Raw genomic sequence first — 26,946 nt, 5'->3', positions numbered from 1 at the left:
CTACCCAAATCTTTCATATTGAAGTGGTCCTGTAGGAATTGCTTCAGCCTGTCAATCCCATTACTGTCACTACCAGTTATGAAAATATCATCCACATACACCACTAGCAAGATTTTCCCATCTTTTGAGTCATGGTTGAACACAGAATGGTCTACCTGACACTGTTTCATCCCAAATTCTTTCACTACTTCACTGAACCTCCCAAACCATGCACGTGGAGATTGTTTCAGTCCATAAATTGCCTTTTTGAGTCTACAAACCTTACCATCCTCCCCCTAAGCAACAAACCCTGGCGGTTGCTCCATATACACTTCCTCAACGAGATCACCATGTAGGAAAGCATTTTTGATGTCCAGTTGCACAAGAGGCCAATCATACATAGCAGCTACTGAAATCAACACCCGAACTGAACCAATTTTAGCCATAGGAGAAAATGTCTCCATATAGTCCACACCATACAGTTGAGAATAGCCCTTGGCCACTAACTTGGCCTTCAATCGCTACACACTGCCATTTGGAAGATACTTCACTGTGTAGACCCACTTACACCCAACAGCATGCTTACCAGGAGGAAGAGCAGTAAGTTCCCACATGTGATTGTGTTGTAGAGCAGAGAGTTCCTCTTCCATGGGTTGCCGCCACCCTGGGAGGTAAGGGCTTCCTGGACAGTCTTGGGAATGGAAACAAATGATAGCAATGATATAAAGTTGCGATGAGAAGCAGAAAGGTGAGTAGCTAAAACATAGTGTGAAATAGGATGAGAAGTACAAGTGCGTTTACCTTTCCGTAGGGCAATAGAAAGATCAAGGTCTAAGGGAGAAGAAGCAATGACAGGATCTGTCGACGAGGGCTGAATTGGAGGAGGGATCGGTTCTCTTCTGTGAGTATACACCTGTTTGATTGGTGGCCTCTCAGTAGTAACTGGCATGGGAGGTGAATCTGCAACTGGAACGGGAACCACGAGAAGGGGATCTGCAACAGGGACAGGAAGAGGAACTATGAAGGAAGGAGAAGAAACCACAGTATCCGAGAAAAAAGGAACTGATTCAAAGAAGGTGACATCGGAACACACAAATGACTTATGGAAGTTAGGGTTATAGCACCTATACCCTTTCTGAGTCCTTAAGTAGCCAAGGAAGATACACTTAGTAGCTCGTGCATCTAACTTGTCTAAACCAGGCCCCAAGTTTTGACCAAAACAAACACATCCAAAGACTCTTGGGGTGAAAGGAAACAGAGACAAAGTGGGAAACAACACCGAGAAGGGGGTTTGACTTCCAATGATGGACATGGGCATCCGATTGATGAGAAAACAAGATGTGAGGACAGCATCACTCCAAAAATGTTTTGGGACATTCATATTAAGCATCAAAGACCGAACAATTTCAAGGAGATGTCGATTTTTCTGTTCAGCCACACCATTCTGTTGTGGGGTGTATGCACAAAAAGTTTGATGAATTATCCCATGGTGCTCTAAGTATTGCTGAAATGGTATTGAGTAAAGAATTTTAATATGAACACCAAATTGGGTACGTGTTTCAGCATAAAATTTTTGAAAAATAAAAAACACTTCACTGCGATCTTTCATAAGATAAATCCATGTCATCCTTGAAAAGTCATCAACAAAAATTACAAAATACTTATAGCCATTGTATGACATCACTTTGATCGGACCCCAGACATCAGAATGAACTAAAGAAAAATGACTCGAGACACGACTATCAACTCTTGGACTAAAAGAGACTATGATGTTTCCCAAACTGACGTGACTCACAATCCAAAGATAAAAGATGACTCAAGGAAGGAACCATCAACTTCAGAGCCTTGAGAGAAGGATGACCAAGTCTGCAGTGCCATTGAATTGGTTATGGAACCATCAACTTCAGAGCCTGAAGGGCCACCACCATCAAGGTAATACAATCCACCTGCCTCATGCCCTCCACCAATCTTCATCCTCGTCTTGAGATCCTGAAACACACAAGAGGAGGGATAAAAGGTTATGGAACGATTAAGTGAATTGGTTAATCTACTAACAAACATAAGGTTAAAGGGGAACTTGGGAACATATAAAACAGATGATAAAGACAAGGGAGAGATCAACATCACCAACACCACAAATGGGAGATGTAGAACCATTAGCAAGAGTAACTGTTTTGAGATGTGGAGGACCGAGAAAGAGAAGAAAATACATTAGGAGTCCCAGACATTTGGTCCGAGGCTCCGGAGTCAATAATCCAGGGTGAAGGCTTGGAAGCCAAGTAAGCCATACCAGAATGGGCAAGGGTAGTTGTGTTTTGCTAAGATGTCTGAAGGAACTGCTCATATACTGCACGGGGTACACTCACCATCTCCTTCCCAGAAGCACCAACAGACATGGAGGGAATCGAGTGAGTTTGCTGACTTTTAGTAATTGTACCACTACCCTTAGTCACAGCATGGTCAGCCCAAGTGTTGGGTGGACCATGTAAATCATAGAAGAAATTAACCGTGTGCCCTCTAATCCACAGTGTCTACACTTCCTAGGGGCATAACTTCTTCCTTTACCACGACCTCCCTCGGAGTCTCGACCTCCACTCCGGCCACCAGCACGGTTAAACATGGGACCACCACGGTTACCTGGAAGTCCACGACCACCACCACCACCACCTCTATTTCCACGGCCTCCCCCTCTAGTCACCACAAAACCAGATCTGTCTGAGAGAGAAGAATGCTCTATAGACTCAATAGATGTCCTCCTAAGACGGGCAAAAACTTCTTCAAGTGAGGGAAGAGCAGACCCCCCCAATATTTGTGCACGGACAAGCTCATATTCAGCCTTCAAACCCACCAGAAACCTTGTCACATCAAGTTGCTCACGTTGTTGTTGTTGAATCTGAACATCCTGTGTCAGAGGATGATACACATTGAGCTCATTTCGGATATTCCTCAGACTTGCATAGTATTCCTCCAAACTTTGACTGCCTTGCTTCAGATTAAAATACTCTTGGTACAACTGATACACCCTAGTTGTATTGTCTTGTCCAGAGTACAGTTTCTTAGCATGATCCCATATTTCTTTAGTTGTATCTAGGAACATAAAGTTCACGCTAATTTTTTGTTCCATGCTATTCCACAACCATGTCATTATTTGTGCATCTTCCTATTCCCAGTCACTAAACCCCAAAGAATCAGAGGAGGGTTTCTCCTCTCTCACATGTTTTACTTTTTTCTTGGCCTTTAAAAACACCTCCACAGATTTTGCCCACAGCACATAATTCTCACCATTCAACCTAATTGATGTCATTTGAACATTTAGGTAATCTGGAGAAATCATAACACCTGTTTTATTGTCATTCCCATCTCCAATCGATGCCATCTTAACTAATTCACCTTCAAATATTCAACACAACTTCACACACTTCACAAAACTTATCTCACTCTTAGCACCACCAACTTCTTCAAATACACATTGCACATCAAATACAAAAACTGAAATCACTCAATCACTAAATCAAACACATGTATTGCACACTGCAGAACCATTCACACACCAAATACAAGGGCTGAAGTCACTTAGCCATTAAACCAAACACAGAAATCAGTATAAACACCACCACAAGACACAAGGTTTCACTTTCAACTATTCAGAATCACTCACATACCATTCAACACAGTACAACCACCACCACACCACTATTGTCGTGAACTTCAGCAGTCGAAAAACTCTACTTTCAGCACACATATGAGGTAAAAACAGTGAAGAACAAGGCTGATATGCATACTAATCACTTCAAACCTCCACAACAAAATATTTTGATCCAAAACACAGCATTTACAATCCACTATTTCGGCAAAAAACAGAACTGCTCATACCTGTCCACAAACAGCCCTCTTCGTATCACAGAATAGAGGGCATCTAATACACAACCTCAACGACCACCACCGTAGTAACTGGAGGCATACTCACCTCCAAAACCACAAAACGACCACTCCTTTTTGGCCTCTTGTTGAGCTTTCACTCAGGCTAGAAGAAAATCGAAGAAAGCTGAAATAGTTGGTAGCGAACCCAGGAAGAAGACAAACAGTGAGGAAAGAAAAAAAGGGAAAAGAGAACTAGGTTTTATTGCTCTGATACCATGTAAAATCCCTATTTGATTCTAGGTTAAAGTAGAGAAGAAGAAGAAGAGGAGAAGAAGAAGAGAAAAAAGAAGAGAAAGAAGAAGAAGAGAAGAAGGGTTCGGCCAGATTAGGAAAAATCAGTCCACCTCTAGCCAATCCACTTGTATTTATCTCCAATAACATAGTTACAAGAAAGACCATATTGTCCCTCATAAGTGATGGGACACATAACTTAAACTTAAACAAAATAGACCTTTCACTCTCAGATAGATAAACCCAAATGACCAAAATACCCCTGATTTGTGTATTCTAACAATGATAATATTGCAAGTTTCAGAATAACCACATACTATCTGGTAAGAGAACTACCAGCTACTCGGGCCTTATCCATCATAAAGCTCTTAAATGGTAAGAGCATAAAAAAACTAATGAACAGAGGTTTTGTGCAATGGGTGTTCTATTTTGTCCTTCTATGATTCAAAGGCTCCATGATGAACACTCCCATCATTATAGCATTGTTCATCTCATAAAATTCCGATGGCTGTGACAATAGAAACCCCAGAAAATCAGGTATAGGAGGGGTCATTCAGAATCATCTTGGCAAGATATTGATTGTCTTCTCCAGTCTTGCTAGCAAAGGAAACTCTATTCTGCCAGAAAATCATGCACTACTTTCAAGGCTGAGACTGGTAGACTGTTGGGATACAGACTAGAAAGGGTTTCTCAAGTTGACATCGTGTGCATGAGAGAAACCAAGTCAGGTCCAAGGATTGACTACAGAGGCTAGGTCCTACCTGGCATCTAGCATCAACACTTGATTTAGGTGGGTACATTGCAGTTGAAAAACAGTTCACTTGATGTATGAAACTGTTTGAAATTAGATGCAAAACAGCAAAACAGCAAACAAGAGAGGAAGAGAAGAGAGAGAGTTGCTTCAATGAGTGTTAGAGAGTGAGAGGTTTGAACATTACCTCACTCAAACACTCTAAACATTTTAATAAGGTGTGAATCTTTGATAAATTATAGAGAGGCCCTTGAGTGGGCAGAAAAATACAAAAAACAGAACATTACAGAATATGGGCCCAAAATAAGGCCCATAACAAAGAGAAACATAACATAACATGAAATGACAATCTATGGGCCATTTGGCCCATCTACACTCTCCCTCAAGCTGAGCATAGATGTTAATCATGCCCAGCTTGCCAGTGTCATGATGAAGCCTTGCCTTGGAAATTCCCTTGGTAAGAAAATCTACCAATTGTCCTTCAGAAGCAATGAATGGAAGACACTTCACCGGAGGAGACTCTTTCTCGAATAAAGTGTCGATCAACTTCAATATGTTTGGTTCGATCATGTTGTATCGGGTTGTGAGCAATGTTGATGGCAGCCTGATTATCACAGTACAACATCATGGGTTTGTCATGATCAATCCCAAGTTCTTCCATTACGGACCTTAGCAACAACAATTCCGAGACTCCATGTGCCATGGCTCTATACTCTGCTTCTGCGGAGGATCGGGCCACAACAGATTGTTTCTTACTCTTGCAAGAGACAACATTACCAACCACCAGACTGCAATACCCTAAAGTAGATCTTCTATCATCAATATTTCCAGCCCAATCAACATCAGTATAGGCTTCAAGTTTTAGATGACCATGCTTGGTAAATAGAATTCCTTTTCCTGGAGACCCTTTCAGATAGCACAAAATCCGTTCTGTTGCTGCCATATGAGTATCTCTAGAAGCATGCATGAACTGGCTAATGCAACTGACAACATACGCAATATCTGGCCTAGTCGTGCACAGGTACAGAAGCTTCCCAAGAAGTCTCTGAAAGACCCCTTTGTCTTCCAACAAAGTTCCATCCGAAGCTGAAAGTTTGTGACTCATATCAATGCGAGTTGCAGTTGGGTCTTGCACCCAGTTTTCCAATTTCAGACAACAAATCAAGGACATATTTCCTTTGGGAAATAAGAATCACATCCTTGGATCTGGCAACTTCTATGCCAAGGAAGAATGCCTGAGGCATCATCACCAGTCACTATAATGTCATCAACATACACATTAACATACACTGCTAGAGATCCACTTTTCTTCACAAACAGAGTATGATCTGACTGTGTCTGAACATAGCCGAATTTAACAAGTGCAGCTCTAAATCTCTCAAACCAGGCTATAGGAGATTGTTTGAGACCATAAAGTGATTTCTTCAATTTACATACCTTTCCTTGCATATATTTCCCATACATCCCTAGAGGAAGACACATGTAGACCTCCTCATGTAAGTCACCATTCAGAAATGCATTCTTTACATCTAACTGATAGAGAGGCCAATCAAAGTGAACTGCTAGAAATAAAAGAACCCTCACAGATGTCATCTTGGCAACAGGGGCAAAAGTCTCCAGGTAGTCAATCCCATATGTCTGTGTGTAGCCTTTTGCAACAAGTCTGGCCTTGTACCTCTCAATAGTTCCATCAGCCCTGTATTTAATGGTAAAAACCCACTTACACCCAACTAGATCCTTCCCTTCAGGCAAATCCACCACCTCCCAAGTACCATTTGCATGTAGAGCATCCATTTCAGTCTCCATGGCATCTCTCCATTCTGGAATCCCAAGGGCTTCTGAGACAAACCTAGGAATGGGGTTAGAAGCAACAGAAGAGAGATAGGCAAAGTATGAAGGAGAAAGCAGGTCATAAGAAAGGTGTTTGGAAATGCAATGTGCAGTATACTTCCGCTTCCCTTTCCTATAGCAATGGGGACATCAAGGTCTGGAAAGGATGATTCCAAAGGAGTTGAAGCAGCACCTGTTATCTCATCTGTGATTGGGAATGTATGAGCCTCATCTGTTGTAAGGGAACTACTTGCTCATTCCTGGATCTCTGCCTTTGATACACTTTGGGATTATGGGTAGGACGATGAGGTAAAGAAATAGGGGCACTAAGACAAGAGGTATGAAGTGATTGATCCTCCTTTGATTCATTTGGTGAGGATACAGGTTTGTCAAGAGACTCAACTGGGACAGGAAGAGGAAGAGCAAAAACTTGTGACAGACTCTCCCCCTGTGGACAATGTCCTTCCTGAGAGGAACCATAAAAATGAGAAAGTTCATCAAAGGTAACATCTATAGAGACATGTTGGGTGCCAGTCTTTGGATCAAAACAACAATAACCCTTTTATGTGGGGGAGTAACCAAGGAATATGCATTTGTGGGCTTTCGGTTCAAACTTATGTCTCTATACACTTGGAATGTGAACATAGCAGGTACATCCAAACACACGAAGAGGAATTGGGAAGAGATCATTGTCTGGATGAAGAAGACGGAAGGGGGATTTAAACCCTAAAACCCTGGATGGCATACGGTTTAGGAAATAGGTAGCAGTAAGTACAGCATTACCCCAAAATCTTGTGGGAACATGTGAGGCAAACAAAAGGCTCCTTGCAACTTCAACAATATGTCTATTTTTTCTCTCAGCAACTCCATTTTGTTCAAGGGTTCTAGTACAGGAGCTTTGATGAATAACCCCCATGTCAGAGAGATACAAGGATAAACTCTTCTCAAAATACTCTTTTGCATTGTCAGATCTGAAAACCTTAATTCTGGTATCAAATTGAGTTAAAACAAGCTTATGAAATTGCCTCACAAGTCTTGGGACTTTATCTCAGGATTTCATTAGGTATATCCAAGTGAATCTAGAAAGTCATCAATAAACAGGATAAAATATCTATAACCCCCCATAGAGGATAAGTGGTAAGGCTCCCACACATCAGAGTGCACAATATGAAAAGGAAAAGATGATCTTTTATTGCTCACAGGGTAATTTTTTCTACAATGCTTTGACAACTGACAGGACTCACAATTGAGACTGGACACACTGACTCCCTTAAACAGTTTTGGAAACAAATGACTTAAAGCAGAAAAAGGTAAATGATCCAACCGACAATGACTCAACATAATTTGACTGACAGACTCTGGAAAAGTAGAACCAAAAGCAACATTCTTGGGATGATCAAAGCATTGGCCAGGGGTGTCGAGCAAGTATATTTCATTCGCTTCATGACCACTCCCAATCACCTTCTGAGACTTCAGGTCCTGAAACACAGTGAGAAGGGAAAAAGGTTACACAACAATTCAAAGACTTGGTCAGGCTACTTACAGATAATAAGTTGGTATTTAATTTAGGTACATGAAGAATGGAAGATAAGAGTAAAGAGTCTGTAACCTTGACAGTTCCCTTGCCAGAAATAGAGGCAAGAGAACCATCAACTAAGGTGATTTTGTCACGACCAGGAAGTAAATCATATGAAACAAACAAAGTGGAAAGGTTGGTCATGTGATCAGAAGCACCTGAGTCTATGACCCAAGGGGTTTTGTGATTACCTGAGGTGGATGCATGGTTAGCAGAAGCCCTTATACCTGAGTGAGCAAGTGCAGTGGTGGCTGGACTTCCAGAAGGGTTGGATGATGAAGTTACACCTTCAAGTTGGCTGATCATCTTTCCAAACTTCTCATATTCAGATTTCATGGCTGCCAACTGTGCACTAGTAGACTCAACCTCTGTATCTGTGCTTGTGGCTGCATGTGCACTTCCTGTCTTTCTACTATCATTCTTCTTCTGGAATCTGATAGGTACAAGATTGGGATGCAATTTCCAACACTTGTCCTTTGTGTGTTTCGGCTTCTTACAATATTCACACACCACCTCCTTCCTTCCTGTGCCACTGTGAGCTCCTATAACCCCTTTAGGTTTAATTCCCATATTTGCAAAATGATCATTGATATTGACTCCTTGAACCTGCATTTGCCTCCTACTTTCTTTACTGCTGACCAAAGTATATGCTTGCGACAATGAAACATCTTCCTTGGACAAGATGTTTTGCTTTGTAATGTCATATTCAGAGTTCAGCCCTGTCAAGAACTCAAAGACCCTATTCCTTTCAACCAATTTCCTATATGTTTCAACATCCTTAGGGGTATCCCATGTCACAGCCTCTATCAAATCAATCTCTTGCCATAGAGATTTCAGGGTTGAGAAGTATGTTGCAAGTGACTTCTCCCCCTGCCTTAGATTCTTCACATCACTTCTCAGTTTGTAGGCTCTGGCAACATTCAACTTCTGGGAGTAAGTTTCTACAACACTATCCCAGATTTCTTTAGCCGAGTTCATCCACAGGTAATGTTGGCTAATCTGTGGTTGCATTGAGTTCACAAGCCACCCAATCACTGTATAATTCTCCTGCACCCATTTCTCATAAGAGGGATCCTCCTCTGGTGGAGCTTTCTTGCTCCCAGAGATAAACCCCCACTTTCCTCTACTGCAAATGTGAATTTTTATGGATTGTGACCAGGCCAAATAATTGGTTCCATCCAATTTAACTGTAGTTACAGCCAACAAGGAATCAGTTGTAGTTCCCGAATTATGTCCATATTCAGTAGTGCTCTTGTTCTCAATTTCTGAAAAGTCAATTATGTAACAGCTTCAATTAGGGTTTCGGCAAGCCTTTAAAAGTGATCTGATTTCAAATAACTCAGATTGAGTTGAAACAATAGCAAACACAGCAACACACAAACTCAGTTCAGAACTGACAGCCGTGAGAACCAAGTTCGGTGGCAGCACTTTCAAAGAGAAGAAACCCTGATTCAGCCTTCAAGGAACAATCAGCAGGCCTCCAAACAATATGTATTCTTGGTTCCCAACAATAATTTCCCAAGGAGAACAAAGAAAACAATCCACAGTACCTAAGAGGACTTTTTACAAACACTATGTATGCAACAATCAACACTTCACTGTTAACAAGCAGAAATCACTTCAATAACACTTTGTCTAGGTCCAAGAAGCAGCTGAACTAAAGTAGAGGCTTGTACCACTTAATTTAGATCAGTTTTCAGCAGTTTGGAAGCCCAATAACAGCCGAACCACACTTCCAGAATAACTTAGAAATTAGTCCAGCAACAGTGGGCCGAATGGAGGTGTGCTTTGAATGCTTTAACAGTCCTCCCAAATAACAAAAATAACTCAGCAAAGAACTAAGAAAACAACTTACAGTATCTCTGGTTTGAACTTCAAACCAGGCCGAACACTTTGCTCTCTGAGCTAGTTTCGAAATCCCTTTTCTCTGATTTCAAATCAGGCTGAAAAACTTGCTCTCTGATTCCTCCTGGTCACCAAACCCTTCTCCAAGTGTATAGAAACTTGGGCACCCTCCAATGACCTCCAAGAATCAGACGAATGACTATAAACATTCAGCCCTAGAACCTCCTCATGCAGTTGGCTGAACTAGAACCACATGAGAGACACGCCAAGCCATGACCGCTCTGATACCAAGTTGAAAAACAGTTCACTTGATGTATGGAACTATTTGAGATTAAATGCAAAATAGCAAAACAGCAAACAAGAGAGGAAGGGAAGAGAGAGATCTGCTTCAATGAGTGTTAGAGAGTGAGAGGTTCTAACATTACCTCACTCTAACACTCTAAACATTTTATTGAGGTGTTAATCTTTGATAAATTACAGAGAGGCCCTTGAGTGGGCAGAAAAATACAAAAAACAGAACATTACAAAGTATGGGCCCATAACAAAGAGAAACATAACATAACATGAAATGACAGTCTATGGGACATTCGGCCCATATCGTCTACAATTGCTATCCCAAACTCCTAATTGATTGTCTTACTAGGGAAACAGATGATAGAATTGATTTGTAGTGAGACCTGACACTACAATGAGATAGCCATTCCTGTCTAGCTCGGTTTTTCTTTCTTCATATATTTCTCTTCTATTTTCAAAATTAATAAAATCCCTTTGATCTGTAACTTATAAAAATATCTTAAAAATGTCCAAAGATGAGTAGATTTACTTGAGAACAAGATAAATAGCATGTAAGATTCAGAAAGAGATGTATTAAATACATAGAGAAAATTGACTTACTGACATGACAAATATTCATTTTTCCTTTTAAACAAAGAAAATCAATTATATAGATAAAAAATCAGAAATGTCCAAACAAGATAAACATGACAAGACAATTTAGGAAAAACAAAACCGCTTTGCTAAAGCACAAAACGTCCATTCCCCAAGCTATGTGAAAATTGTCCACAATATTTATTATCAACTGAATCATGACCAAGTAAAATACTTGCGTTCACCAGTGAGCTGCCATTTTTTGAAATGCCCCCCAAGGCACAGAAACAATACACATTAAACAAGCTGTTACCTCCTTTAGGATCAAAGAGTCTTTCTCACTCTTTAAACGCTTAATTGTATCCTCAATGCTGGCCTGTAGAGAATAGTGAATTAGTTAGTTTTGTGATGAAAAGCATCATGTATGTCTTTACAAGAATATGCACCAATACACACATTAATTCATAAAAACAAAACATAGCAAGAGTCAATATTCCTCTACCAGTACTTATTATCAATTTCAACAAAGCAGGGAGAAAGCTTACCCCTTTTAGAATCAAGAATGATTTCTCATCTAATAATTGTTTGATTTTCCCCTCGAAACTGAACTGAACATCATTAAATTTTCAACACAAATAGAAGCACATTATAAGAATATTAAAGTTCAATTTGCAAACACAGCAAGCACATTGGAAAAGAAATGAGTTGCAATCTAAAAAGCAAATGATCCATGCCTCTTATAAAACATGCACGGTAACTAGTCCAATGCAAACACAAACCATGATCCAGATAAAAGCAAAATGCAACTTAAAAATGACAGCAATTACCTCCTTTTGGAGCCAAGAATCCTTTTCACTCTGTAAGCACATTATCTTATTCTCTAAAACAACCTGTAGACAATCCAGATATCCAACTTTAAAAAAGAAGATGAAGAAGATGAAAACCCTACCTTTTTATTTGGATCCTCAGCTGAAAATACAAGTCTACCTTATTTTGTACGAACTCTAGAATTTTACCTCTCTCTGGATAAAGAAATCCTTTTCGATTTGTAATTGCCTGACTTTCTCTTCCAATCTAACCTGTAAACCACATCACTCAGTTAATTTTAAGTTGCATAATGACTACAATAAGTTTTTACATGTGTTCTTATCTTTAAATTGATCCTATAGGCTCCATTTGCTCTCAAGACATGGTTTTTAAATGTGGTAAATAAACCAAGATTAAGGTATGTAATTTCAGTTTCAAGGGAAATTTCAATCCTTCAAAAATGGGAAAGTTTGTATAAAATTTTAAAATGATTTACAATTCTTCTATTAACAAAATGAAGGTTTGTTGGGTGATGCCGAGGTCGGTAAAAGAGCTGTTGTGTTGCTGGCAGCTTATGGATTTGAGCAAGAAAAAGAAGACTGTCTGGAAGATGGTTCCAATTGCTGTAATTTGGTCCATCTGGACCAAGAGGAATAGAAGGATTTTCAGTAACAAGTTTCTAAGTCCGGAAGGGTTAATTCAGAAGTCAGTGGGCAAGCTGATATCTTGGTTGTCTGTGGCTGCAGATTTTAGAAACTGTAATGTGTCAGATGTATTTTTTTCTAGCTCTTGATGGATAGTGTATTTGCTGATTTGATCAGTCAGCCTGTTCCGGGACTGATCTCAGCCTCCTGTGTGTAATTCCTTATCAATAAATATTGCTTTACCTTTTCAAAAAAAAAATATGATGAGTATGACAAGTATAACAAATAAATATAGGAATAGAGTGACATATGAGATCAATGTCAACACAAATACAGTCTTGGCCGTAAAATCTCTCATTTTTATCAAAACCCTGTAAGTTTATAATGTAAATATTCAGTTATTTGTGATACTTCCCTAAAACATTAGCATATGTAATATTTTGGTAAAATTATTGCCAATATGTAATTGAGAGTTCCTTAGTAGATAATCCGGTACCCCCCCCCCTAAATGGAAGTTTTGTGGGAAATATTAGTGAATATATGAGGAAATTGTGAACCATAGGGAATCCTCTTTTTTTTCTTATTTTGATAAATAATAGAATTGATTGTATTAGCACCAAGCAAAGTAGCAAACTCTCCTCACTACCTAGAATCCTGACTGGCAAGACAAATATAAAAAGCCACCTATGGCCACAAAAGCAAACTTGAATAGAAATTACAAGTTCATTCCCAGAATAAGCAATCCCCAAACAAGGCTTTCCCTTAGGGCCCCTGCTTTTGCTAAGGTATCATCCAAGACATTCAAAGTCCTAGGCACCCATTTGAATCAGTTATTCAAATTGCTGCCTAAAGCTTGTGCCTGAACCACTAGGGGAATTTCCTTGCCTCCCTCCAAGAGATTATTGTTTGGCAGTCCACATCCACCACCATAGCAGTCCACCCCTTCCTTGCTATCAGCTTTAGACCCTGGATTAAAGCTAGCCTAAGAAGCTAAGAAGTATATTGCTGTTATGATCTCTTACTGCTCCTCCAATTCCTGATGCTCCGGATTTGCCAAGGAAGCACCCATCAAAATTGGATTTCAATCTGCCCCAATCAGGAGCTCTCCGTTCCACATTTCTTTGTTGAAATCTAGCTTCACAACCATTCACAATTCACCATCCTCTTAGGAGATCATTCATGGTAATCCCTATCATCATCACCAAGGCCCAATGTGCTATTCTTACCATCATGAGATCTGTCAACAAACTAATACTAAATGTTTTATCATCGAAGATTCTTGCATTCCTCTCCCCCAACAAGCCCCATAAAACAATTGCCCTTGTGCATTGTCATAATATTCTTTGCCTACTTATATGACAAGAAATTATGCTTGTAGCAAAAAGGTCCATGAGATTGGATGGAACAACTAAACTACTCCCAAAGAGAAGGAAAAAATACTTCCATACTTCAGTAGTAACTAGACAAATTAAGAGAAGATGGCTGGTGTTTTCTCCACTCCTCAAACAAAGAAATCACACATGAGAGGAGAGACAGCTAGCTTTTAGTTTCTTCTGGAGTCTCTCACAAGTGTTAATGGCCAAATTGGCTACTTCACAACGGAAGACCTTCACCTCTGGAGGAGCCTGTACAACAAAGGCTCTGATAGAGAAAGAGTTTGTCACAGTTGATTGGTAAAGAGTATTAAAAAGGATGCACACAAAAAACTGCCATTAAAATATGGGATCTAGACCCTCTAATCTGCCCCATAAGAGTATAAAGAAACGAGTAATAAACTCAACAATTTCTAAATTTCTCAAACCCCTCCTCATTCCCAGATTCCATCCATCCTACTATTTGGTAATGTTGTTCATTCACCTATCCTACTAAAATATCTTCTTAAAAAGGAATTGAAATTATAAAATCATTATTTTTTGTGTGAGAACTAAGAATTTAGGACCCTAAGTAATGCAATTGAAGAAAAAAAAGAGATTGTGGGTTTTACATGCTTGAAAATGTTTTATATGTTTGATTTTATTTTTAAATTCACATTTGAATATGCTTTACATGTTATGTTTATGTATTTTAATTTTAGATAATAGGTTTTTTAAAACATTTGTTTTAAAATTTATTATATTTTTTTATTAATATTATGTTTAATATTTTTATTTTGTCATTTTTTATTTTTCCGACTTTTTTTATTTTTTAGCATTTTTTCTTTTTTTCGCCTTGCTTCAAAAAGGTGCGCACCTCGCCTTGCACCTCGGGCGCAAATTGACCCCTGCACCTTTTTTGCGCCTTGTACTTTTAAAACACTGGATTTCAAGTTAGAGAACCGGCTCTAACAAACTGGTTAAGGCAGGGGAAGAAGTACCTTGGAAACTTAGTTTCTAGTGAGACAAGCTAGAGCTCTGGCCACCACCTTGAATGCATCATTCAGGTAGACACCTAGATCAATCAATAACCTAGCTGGCTGCTTAGCTAAATCAGGAGTCGCATGGGAAAATCTTGTATGGGGAATACTTGGGCAGGGTGTAGACTAAAGAAGGTTAGTCAGCAATGTTGCTGCTTTTCTTTGCACCTAGTTATACTAAATTTTGGAAGGGTCATGACTCCCTTTATAGCAATAAAGCATCTTCTACTGTCTTATCAGAAAAGGTCCTGGATAACCAGGAATAGCATTGGGTAATGGCCACTAATAGAACTGAATTGTATAAAGACCAGATAAAACCATTCAAACTGTCCAATTTTTCTTTAGAATTAAAGAATCATCTGGTTTTAAGAAAACCCATCTGGTTCTATGCAAAGGTGGAAAACATAAAAGATTTATTTCCTTTCTTGTTTTCATACTTATATGTTTTGATGTAATTTCTATGAATCATCTAAGTACAACAAACAAAAATAAATCATTTGAAGTACTTGGGTTTTAATGCCTTTCTGTGAATGAATAGGAAAAGTAAAAATTAAAAATAGGGGTTTGAGTCTTCTATCACCGGATCTAAAACCAAATAGCCGGATACTTCTGCAAGCATGTATATAGAAAGAATAAGGAAAGGAGAAAGAGGCTAGGGGAATTTTCATCATAGATCTGGAGAGATTTCATCAACCATGGCAGACACAGAGAGGGATATGCCATCTGCACTGACGCATAATATATCTGGAGAGCATTTTCCATCTCTTTAGGCCAACTTTAAAGAGAGGTTGACTTTATAAGTGTTTCCATCTTAGGTCAACCACCATAATATTTAGATCGAGCAGGTATAATGTTTCCTTCGTAAGTATTTTCTTTATAATAGTATAGCATTTTTTACTGGTCTCTTTAAATGTGATCAACTAGGTAGGCAGTACAGATATAAACATTTTAATGGGGGAAAATAAGTAGTTATGTCCATTTTTATACTTTGATATAAATGCATACAACCTATTCTGGATTAATGCCGGAGCATATAGTACTAAAAATTAGGGCTATCAATCCCTGTGTGTATGAAGAACCAAGGTTCAAAATATCAACACAGACCATTATGCCAGTAGGACATAGGGCGTATCGGCCTGTATCGAGACTCATTTGTCCCTTTTTTTAGGTTTTTTTTTTTTGTTCAATCTGGTTTCAAAGTCATGTGGAATTAAATAATTTTATTTTGTTTTCAACTTAACTACACAGACTAATAGTATGCTCTAAAGTGGAAATATTTCCCTGTTGTAATTGTTAATTAAATAAAGAGATGAGGTAAAGTCAGGATTTCAAGACAATGTAGTCATTTCTGATTTTTCTTAACCTTAAATAAACACATTTCAGGTGATAACTGTGTGAGCTCAAATTCTATCAGCAAACAGACTATAAACAATCGTGTCTATTAAGAGCCTGAGAAAATTTATCCAGTAAGGATCTACCAATGGAAATGAGTTTTTGTATGCTCGATTTTCTAACTTGACTGAGGAAATGAGTACATAAAATCAGCACAAAAATTTATATTTTCAAGTTCCCAAAATCAGTCAGAAGTCCAGTTGCATTGATGATAAATGTACATAAGCAACTAAGTGCAATTGCTCTAAAATACATTACAATAGGATCACCCAATTTGAGGTAAACATAATTTCTCCCAGCTGACAAGATGAATGAATCACAATGTTCAAAACAAAAACTTACGCCTTCTGGAGCATTGCTTTGACGTCTGTCCAGATTTACATCTTTCTCCATCATTCCAGATGTCTGATCATCTTCACTCCCTGATATTGGCAGACAATGACTCTGCTCAACGGGTGTGACATGATTATTTTCAAAAGAAGTTGTTTCTCTACTGGAGGCCACATCATCGGTTGTTTTATTTTGCTTGCTTTTCTTTTTCTTATTTTTCTTCTTCTTCTTCTCTTCGTCCATTTTTCAAGCTCGAATAATTGCAAATTGATTAAACCAAACGGGTGCCTTATTTTTAGCAAAGTATTGTATAACGACTGGTTCCTGCCACCACAATAAACAGTTATGTTGAAGATCCTTTCCTTATTCTTCGCCTATTGAAATATTAAGTGATTGCTTCTAGAAACAATCTCCAAAAGCAAGGATCTTGATATATAATCCAAACGAAAGAACGTCAAGCCAAAAAGAATAATAATACCAACAATTCTTGTGGATTTGTCAAATAAAAACAAACAAATCTTATCCAGCTTAATAACTTGTTGGACTATCGAATGTTTCTAATAAAAGTCGAAGCAGATTCCTAACCAATCTAACATCAGATAGAATGTTAACTATATCAAAGTGAAGTTCATAATTACAATATCCACGCTTAGAATATAGGAAAAAAAAGCACCAAATGCAGTGAAAGCTGGGCCTGGGAAAATATGGTTCCTCAGATCCGAAGCGAACCATCAAATTTGAAACCATTCGAGTTCAGTTTCCATGAAATTACACGGACGAGGAAAAGTATAAATAAGACGAATGAATCAAATCAAAGACATACCGACAAATGAAATTACAACGCTAGGCAGTCCAATTCAGCACTGAGTTCGAATAAATCTGGAATATTTTGTGTTCGAAGCGCAACTCTAAAAGGAAGACAGCAAATGAATAAAGAGAGGGAAATTTCAGGGAAAAAATGGAAATAAATATGAGCATATATAAATAATAAATGATAATACGGCAGGAGAGGAAGAGCTTAATTAAGACGCTGGAATAGTATTTTAGGAGAGATTCGACACACACCACCCGATCGGAATACCATGGTTGGTGAGCAGCAGGATTCAGAGGGTCCCAGATTCCCCGCCATCCCGCTCAGCTGTAAAGCTTAAACCTCCTTTTACCAGAAGGGCCCCGTGCGATACACGGAGTGGTGTTAAAAAGATAATCATGATTCATGAGTGATTAAGGGTGTTTACGGTTTGGTTCGAGGCGGTTTAAAGTAATTCGGATCAAACCGGTAAATTACGGTTCAAGAATTTTTTTTTAATCAAATCAAATCATTTTATTACAGTTTGATATGGCTTTTAATACTGTTTACACCATTCTAGGGTTTAAGTCAATTAGAATTAGGGATATTATATAAAACTCACCATAACTTTGTAAAACCTCCAGATAGCCTCCTATCAATGAGTTTTACTATCGAAAGCTCAATTTCCGTCCGTCAGGGTGCAAATAAATTTGAAGTGATGCAAAATTATGGTAGTGCAAATTTTGATTTATTTTTGTTCTAAATTTTACTTTATGTTGCTTGGTTGTAATACAAACGGAGTAAAATAAGAAGTGAAATAAAATCAAATTGAAATTTAACCAGAATTTATGGTCTTTTCAATTGCACTTCCATGCATTTGTACTAGTGCAAATAAGATTGCACTGCAACCAAATGCAGCTTTAGATTTAAGTATCACTGTTAGAAAGCATTAATAGAAAACGTCCATCTAATCATTTAAGTATTTTATATGACTACACTACCTCTAAAATGACTAGTCAATCTTATTAAATATTTTTATGATAAAATAACCCTTGATTATTCATATATAATAATTATGCATATGTACTTTGAATATAAACGGGTTGGGTCTGGCCTAGGTTGGCGTGAAATACTAGGCCCTGACTCTAAAATTTCCAGGCCTACCATGGGCCCAAACCCAAGTTAGGGGTAACTTTGTTATAAAAAATATTTAATAAATTTGGTTGGCCATTTTCAAGGCAGTTTGGATATGCAAAATGCTTAAATGGACATTTTCTATTAATGGTCACTAACAATTATTTAACGGAAATCTTAATGAAATGTGAATTTGTGACAATAAAACTCATTAACATGGGGCTCTCTAGAGGTTTTGAAAAGTCATGATGAATTTTAGATAATATCTCTTAAAATTATTATGATAGTAATGTGCATGATGTCCAAACACAAATTTGGTTAGAATGAGAGTGCTTATTTTATAATATATTGCAATGTCAATATAATAGATATTATATATTGTATAAAATATAACGTTATATATATATATATATATATATATATATATATATCGATTTATGGTTTACAGTTTGGTTTGAATTTTAAAATCCAAGAAACTGAACCAAACTGTCATAAGTATAGACCATATCGAACCTCAAATTACAGTTTGGTTTGGCAGCTTGTGAGTATTCCATGGTTAAAAAATAAAAACAAAATTCTAAAGGGAATAAGTAAGCAATAAAGATTAAGTTAATATAGGCAATTGTATTTTAGAACATACTAATACATAAAGATATATGTATGTATGTATGTATGTATGTATATATATATATATGTATGTATATATGTATTTGTATGTACATGTATAGTGTGTCCACATGTGGATACAATTAAATTGAGTTTGAGCTGTGCTAAGGTTGGGCTAGGATTGTTAGGTTCAAGCCAGGTACAAATTACCGAAAGATTAGGCCTAGGCCCAACTTAAGGACCAAAAATCCAAGCCCAAATTACCAATAATTTTAGGCCTTGGTTTGGGCTTAGTTTGGGCCTTTGTAAATGTAAATTGAACCCCTAACTTCATGTCGAGTCAATTCTAACCCCAATTCGGGTAATATTGAATTTTTTTAAATTATGACCCTAACTTTAACATTAATCCAATCTAATCATACTTGATTTGGGACTTTGGGTTTGGTATGGCACAATCTCTTTGCTTCTTTTTTTCAAAATTATATATTTATTTTTAGCAATTAAAGTTATTAACGAGTTCATGAGCTCCTTAATGGATGAAATTTAAGTTGTGGATTAATACATATTTATAAATTAAAACAAGGTTGCCCACACTACCTTGTTTTTAGTTAAAACATGATTAGTATTTTATATTTTAGTGATTAAAGTTATATGTTCATATTCAATACATTCATAGTTACATCAAATATGGATTCATGCATATCCAAATTGATACAATTGGATTGGATTCCAATTGTAGATTTGAATTTGATATTTATGTTGTTAGACAGTGTATGTCCTTAGCTCCAATCAAAATGATGTACATTATAACATTTTTTGTAAATGAATAAAGAATATATTTGATTCATGTTATTGTGGTGTGTTTCTGTGTGATACTCTTAAACTGTACACATATGAGACTCGTGTTAGTTTAGAATGTTCACAACCATTGGATGAGTCTGGGAAGATTTATCCTACCAATGCTGACATTGATGTACCGCTAAGTTGGTTGGGGTAGTCTGTCTCAGCTGCTAGGGTGATACCCAAGGTACATGCAATGTAGGTTTACTTGAAACCATACCAGATTTTCAGTATTGCCATAGACCTTGGATATTGATGGAAAAAATTGGAAAATTACACTTGACCCCTATACTCGATTATGATACTACACTAGGTGTCGGATTGAGTTGTCTTTGATATGCCAATCAATGAGATCCTTAGAGAGGGTCAAAACATGGGTATGTTAGGACAGTCTGAGAATTCATCTGAGTGGGTGATCATAGTGACAGGATCAGCCCCTTTGTCAGACAAAAGTAATGATCGGGGATGCACTCTCTCTGATGGAAACCAAAGTTGCCGGCACCCGATTTCAATCGTTGAAATTTGTTTTTGCAAAATATATTTATATAAAGATATTATATATATATAGTTTCAAAATGTTTGCAAAAGTTATTAATTCCCGGGATCCATGTGAGTAGAGAGTGTAACACTGTTTCTTGTAGCCGATGGAGAGATCCTCTCTTGTCGGGCAGTGTTTGATCATTATGGGCTGAGAGGTTAAGTGTAAGACCATTGAGGGTAATACCTGATGGGCTAATCTTGCATCTGCCAACAGTCCCTGGGTTTTTATAAGGTGGCTTGGCCCAATGACCACTTTGTGTAAATGTTGGGCCCGTTAAGAGCCCATGGTGATGGGCTCAGTGGTTCACTGTCCATAACAGTGTATTTGGCCAAGCCTTGTAACAAAGGCTGGGCTGAACCCATGTGGTTGATGTGTAGATCAATGTTTGGGTCCCACGCCATACAAAGAAGCCCAACTGGGTAGTAGTTTGGAGGGTTACTGAGCACATGGACTTATTGAGCCTAAAGCTCATTTTGAACTGGTTTAATTTGATTAGTTAAAGAATGGGCGGATTTGGGATTTGGATCAGTGGATAGGATAGGGAGTTATCCCTATCCACTCAGAGAGTCTAGATCCAAATAGAGATTTGGATTTTGAAACCTCCTAATGAGATTAGGAGAGTTGATCAATATGTAGATAAGATAGGGATCTATCCTTATCACTTAAAGAGAGTTCAGATTCAAATAAGGATTTGAATAAGGAAACTCCTAATTGGATTAGGAGATGATCTCTTTAAGTCTATAAAAGGAGGAGGGTGCAAACCATTCAGTACAGATCATCAGATCTTATATCACACTAAGAGATGACAGCAATGGTGTGACTGCGTCATCTTCTCCCTGTGTTCTCCTCCAGTTGCCGCAAATTATCACTTCAATCTCCATACTTGTAGGAGCAATCAAGAAAGGTTCTTGATATCAGTCTTTGGAGAAAGACTGATCTAAAGTTGTGCTCACAGCTTCCATCGAATTCTTGCTGAAGGATTCGGTTATTGGGAAGAACACTATTGATTCTGCCCCACCCTACACTGTGTCATCTTCAATGGGAGCAGTCTTTGGAGATTTCTTTTGGGTGTGAACACCTTTATTGGAGGATACTATTTCTTCGTATTAGGTATCTCCCTCTCTTATCTTTTGGTTTCAGATCTGGTCCGATTCTTAGTTCAAGATTGAACATTGAAAATGCAGATTTTCTAAAACAGTGAATGTGATTCCCAAATGGGAGATAGTAAAATTTTTGAAATTTCACCCAATCTACCTGCAAGGTTCGGCCATCCATATGATGGATCTCTCATCCCTTCATAGGTTTCATAAAAATAATTTTCAATTCAATTTGTTCATGCAATAGAATATTAACATCAATTTTATTCATTTTATCAATAATATATAATATTTTAACAATTTTAAATTCAATTTCTTTATACTATTCAATATGAGATTCCAACCCAAATTCTAGTACAACATTATACATATCTGACCGGTAAGATCCTATTCAAATTTAGGTATATATATACAATAAAGTCTTCATCCATTTGTAGCCCTACCCCAAATAAGTCTTCTTCATGTTTCGATCAATACCCCATGCATGCAAAATGTGATGTGGCCCTATCAAATTAAATCACACATGGTGTTGTGTGTGTGGAACAGGATGTGCCCCTCACACATGGGCGCCTTATAGGCACATCTATCATGCATTGGGAACATTTCCCGTGAATAATAACTTACAAGTACGAGAAATGTTCCCAATGCATAGTAAGATGTGCGTGTAAGGAGCAAATCTGGTCTCAGCGTGTGTTCCTATCAAATTAAGTTATCATTCCTAAGGTGACTATCCAAGAGAGGTGTTCGGATGGACTCTAGATCTCCTGTCCACATCTACCCACAACACACTATCCCTCGTGAATTGAGAACATCTTCCATGCATAATATTATGTAGAGGTTAAGATGTTCTCCATGTTTGACTGCGATAAATCTAGGCAGAGTTTGTGTGGACAATAGATCCGGACTCGTGCGAATGGGCTAGAGATGTTGTGGGGCATGTGTAGGGCACGCTCACTGGGGTGTAACTTTTCCCAAATAACTTGCCCCTTTTAATAATAGTGAATTTTTATAATTGAAATGGTCTTTGTCTTATTTAATTCTAAAATAAAAAAACATGGATAAATACTTACACAAATAAGTATTATTCCGATAAATGCATTATTACCTAGATAAATAACTTACCAAAAAGCAAACAGGCTGTTGATGCTCGGATTGGCCGAGGACAACACTGTCGATTCACTCCTGAGCCCAAGCAAGACCGAGGTGCCCGAGGTCCGAAGGCTGAGGCAACCGAGAATTAGAGACCGAGGTGGTGAGGATCCGAGGTCCGAAGTTCAAGGTGCACTATGTCTTATGTCCGAGGTAGCCGAGGGCCTGGGTGTCATTTCTGCAAAAGGGGTGAGAGGTGGATGAGGTTCGAGGCGCGAGCACCCAGACAAGGTCACTAGAGGAGTGGATATCAAGAGCTAGTGAGAAAGCTCAAGTATTTGATCCTTTACCTAGAGGGGAGTGTCTCATATTTATACCTGAAACCGACTGGAGGTAGGTGAGCTCGAAAAGTAGGGGTTGAATTCGTACGGGGGAGCGTGGCCATCTTGGGCCGCTAAGTGACCCCACACCACTAATTCCTTGAAATCCACCAAACTGGACAACGTGCATTAGCCGATTGGCTCTACTCTAGCATGCACCGTGCGACATGTGTGAATCCTATGATTGGACAGGGCTAGCTACATTACATCATAGGCTATAAAGGGAAACCTCCCAGTTGAACAATAACCAACTGGATGGATATGCATCAATATCGCTTCATTGTCCCTCTAGGCCAGAGCATTTCCCCCAAAGAGGAAACAATATGTGATAATAACTGCATTTTAAAACTCACCACAACTTTTCAAAATGTCTAAAACTCACAATATCACTAACTTGACGCTAAACAGACTAACAGGTGTTAATATATTACTATTTTAACATTCACAGAAAAATATAAAATATATACAAAATAAATTAACGGGTGTTAATATATTATCATTTTAATGTTTATACATGAAAAAAGGAAAAAAGTTCAAAAAATACTTTCAAATATAAAATACATAAAAACATAGAAATTACAAAAAATATAAAAAAATTATAAAAATTGCAAACAAAATAAAAAATTGTTTTCAAATTATAGAAACTATAGAAATTGAAAAAAAAAAAGAAAATAAAAATTGTAGAAAAAACACAAAAAATTCTAGAAAAACACAGAAATTACAAATAAATAACAAAAAATACAGGAAAATTTATAGATTGTAGAAAATAGAAAATGTAAAAAAAAACGAAAATTAAAAACTGAAAAGACAATTTTTCCTCTAACTTGTCATTCAAGGGTAATTTGGTCATGAAAATTATTATTTATGTTGACATGGACACCTCTATTAAGAAGCATTAACAGTGCACTAACAAATATGAATTTTGGAAAATAAAAGCTTACATGATGAGTTTGACATTTTGAAAAGTTGTGTTGAGTTTAAGGAAAATGTTGAAAACTGATGATGAATTTTAGACAATTTCCCTATTTTATATAATAGATATTGGAATATGTTTTTTTTTTTTTTGATAAATATGCTGTGCCAATAGATTTTCCATTTATGGAACGAATTGATGTGTGGCCGAGCTCGATCGTTGGTAAATATGTTTTTCTCCCTTCAAACATCTCATAAATAGCCGAGGAGAATAATGAAATCAATCCACCAAAAACACAGAACTAGGTAAGCAGGTAGGCTTGCCTAGGGATTCAATATTCATCATCGCCCTCCTCCACCGGGAGGTTGTGTTTGACAATGGCGGATCCGGAGATCGCTCAAGCCCAAAAGCAAACTCCGTTTTCTCCACTGTCGAAGCCTCCAGGGCCAGATGGTGAATATCATCATGATTCAGAAAAGCCAAAAGATCATTGTGTTTCTTTCTCCGAATCACTGGACGATCTCGACGAAGGCAAGCATAGCAGAGAAGTAAGCTGGCGGTGTTGTTGCACGTGTTGTGGAGGAGCATGCATCATCATCCTGCTTTGTCTCATCATCATCGTTATGTCCGCCGGACTCATTTTGAGATCCTATTTTTCAAATCTATTGCCGGAATTCCGCATCGATAAGGCTTCCGTCTCAGAACTGAACCTGATTACAACAATAGAGGGGAAATCATATCTGAGCGCTTCGACTGATTTGTCAATCGTAGCCAATAACAGAAATTCCAGGTTCTGGTTTTGTTACGAACCCCTCATCACCGTGGGTGTGTCATCCGACGATGTTGATCTCGGACAGGACACGCTTCAAGGATTTTCCCAACCCTCTGACAATGTTACGACGCTCAACGTCCACACAAGGGTTTCGAGATCCGTGATTGATGATAAAGATGGAACAATTTTGAAAGCAAATTTCGATGAGAAGAAGATGGTTTTGGACGTAGTGCTGCAAACCACGGTGAATGTAATCTTAGGTAGGGTAATCATGGATGAAATTCCGATTAAAATAGTCTGTGCGGAGGTGTCATTGTCCATGACCACGCCTAAACGTTGCGATGTCTTTCCAAATATTTTCGAGGTAAGCAATCAACAACCACCAGCTAACTGTTTCATCTTTTATATTATTGTTATTATTTTTATTATATATAAATCCCTTTTCATCACTTCGTATATCTAATATCCTACACTTTTTCTTGCATTTCCATCAATTCTATGTCAAATGTTCCCTTACACCTCTATAAATAATGATATATTAGAAAATAAGGGTCCGTTTGGTTTGTGTACAGTTGAAATAAAATTGGAATCAAAAAGCAAAATCCCTTGAATTGGACTTGGAGTGGTCTATTTAATTAATTTATTTAGTTCGGACAAAAATTGGAATAAGCTGGAATGGGATGTCATTCTCAAAGGAGGGGGAGAGAATGGCTGTTCCCGAGAACAAATAACTTAGAATTGGAATGATCCATTCCAATTCCGATTCCAAACCTCTATTCTCACAAACCAAACAGGCTCTAAATAAAAGGAAAGAGTGCAGGTGATTCATATCCTTTTCATATGCTATGATGTATATATTTTTTTTAAATAATATCAACTTGATATATTATAGAAATTTTATCTTCCTACCAAATAAGTGCTTCAAGTTTATTTTCTTTTTCTTTTTTTCCTTTTCTTTTTTTTTTTACGAGTCATACTTTCTCCCTTTGAACCCTCTACCTGTCCATAGATTCCTAAGCTTTCTTAGAAACATGGATCCTTGCCATTGGTCGAAACTTGAAATTCAAAGCTATATGAGGCCTCTTCTTTTAATGGAGAGAGAAATTAATGAAAGTGATTTTTTTTTTGTGAAAATGAAAGTGAAATTTCAAGTTGATAAGGAAGGGAACTTTCGGTACTAATGTATTGATAACATCGTTGATAACCTATTTATTAATTGATAAAACTATAGAAGGATTAAATGTAAAATTATATATGTGAATAAATAACTTAGAAATAAGAGGTTTAAAAATAAGTAAAAAATAATATATGTAAAGTAAAATATTTTGAAAAGTTAGTCTTTCCCAATACATTTTATAGTTTGTCATGAATAGATATTGCCTTTGAAAAGTTGTCCTAACAAGTAAGAAATTCTATATATTTTTCATAAGTAGTTCATCACGCCTACTGTAGTTGAAGCCCGTTAGTATCATCACAGTAATAATTGGCACAAGTAGATTAAATTTAACTTTTATGGCTTACACAAAACCCAAAACAAATATATGCTTTATATATTATAAACACATAATAATTGTATAAGCCTTTTTTTTTCGCTCTAGGAGGTTAATGGGGAATAGCCCATCCCCAAACTCATAACCCCTCAACCCTGGTGCAGGTGGGGTCTGATCCCATGTCTCTGTTACAACTAGCCTGAATTAATCCTAGATATTGAAATGTATTAATTTTGGTTTATTGACATGCAGGATGTAGGAGAAAGAGATCATTAATTTGGCATCCATGCAATCATCTGCCAATTTTGTCTTGCAAGGTTTTCTATTCCTCTTTCCTTTGTAATGGATGTATAATTCGAGAAAGAAAACACAAGGATATTTGGCTTTGGTCGTTTTACAGCAATAATCTCTCTCTCTCAAATTCTCTTGTATGGAGAAAGTTTGGTTGGATGCTTGGCAACCTAGTTGTCAATAGAGCTCCCCCTAATACATGACACATTAGATTACATACACTCAATGTAACGAGAGAGCTTTGGTTCCTATTAAATTGTAGGTACAACCACCTTTCCACGGTGGATTTGAAGTCACCTCATTCAGCATTCAAACATCTTAACAAAAAGAAGGAAGCGTGGATCCATCATCCACTGTTAAAAGTGATTGTACGTACAATCTAAAGGGATGGAAGTTTTTTCCAATGTAACACTATGCAGGATGCTTGGCTGTGTGAAC

General features: G+C 37.6%; 2 protein-coding genes across 7 annotated transcripts in view; one reads left to right on the top strand and one right to left on the bottom strand.

Annotated features, from left to right (window-relative positions):
• Positions 1-17,740, bottom strand: part of LOC148853205 (uncharacterized) — a 46,513-nt gene extending 28,773 nt beyond the window's left edge. For 3 of the 6 annotated variants that reach the window (XM_088943268.1, XM_088943270.1, XM_088943273.1), the window contains exons 1-7: positions 17,631-17,740; positions 17,389-17,473; positions 16,578-16,889; positions 12,017-12,079; positions 11,828-11,890; positions 11,546-11,608; positions 11,314-11,376 (exon numbers count right to left, since the gene is read on the bottom strand). In XM_088943268.1, coding sequence (XP_088799394.1) covers positions 11,314-11,376; positions 11,546-11,608; positions 11,828-11,890; positions 12,017-12,079; positions 16,578-16,808 — 483 coding nt within the window. In that variant the 5' untranslated portion in view covers positions 16,809-16,889; positions 17,389-17,473; positions 17,631-17,740. Of the gene's footprint in view, positions 1-11,313; positions 11,377-11,545; positions 11,609-11,827; positions 11,891-12,016; positions 12,080-16,577; positions 16,890-17,388; positions 17,577-17,630 lie in introns of those variants that run through there. The other 3 variants (XM_088943267.1, XM_088943269.1, XM_088943271.1) reach the window with 1 other exon arrangement.
• A 6,381-nt stretch (positions 17,741-24,121) lies between these two features.
• Positions 24,122-26,623, top strand: LOC148853204 (uncharacterized). The gene is made up of 2 exons (XM_088943266.1): positions 24,122-25,091; positions 26,470-26,623. The coding sequence occupies exons 1-2, from the start codon at positions 24,333-24,335 to the stop codon at positions 26,491-26,493; spliced, it is 783 nt and encodes a 260-aa protein (XP_088799392.1). The 5' UTR covers positions 24,122-24,332; the 3' UTR covers positions 26,494-26,623.
• The last annotated feature ends 323 nt before the right edge of the window (positions 26,624-26,946 follow it).

Source organism: Nelumbo lutea, chromosome 5, assembly GCF_056320005.1.
Source record: "Nelumbo lutea isolate HS-2025 chromosome 5, American lotus-T2T, whole genome shotgun sequence".
Classification (NCBI taxonomy): Eukaryota; Viridiplantae; Streptophyta; class Magnoliopsida; order Proteales; family Nelumbonaceae; genus Nelumbo; species Nelumbo lutea.
Note: the sequence above shows the minus strand (reverse complement) of the source record. Positions and strands in the feature narration are given on the sequence as shown.

What these genes read in the sequence shown, in the direction of transcription:
- LOC148853204 (XM_088943266.1), top strand. Translation starts at nt 24,333, where the DNA reads ATGGCGGATCCGGAGATCGCTCAAGCCCAAAAGCAAACTCCGTTTTCT. An exon ending in TCTTTCCAAATATTTTCGAG is followed by an intron (nt 25,092 to 26,469) that starts GTAAGCAATCAA and finishes ATTGACATGCAG; the next exon opens with GATGTAGGAGAAAGAGATCA.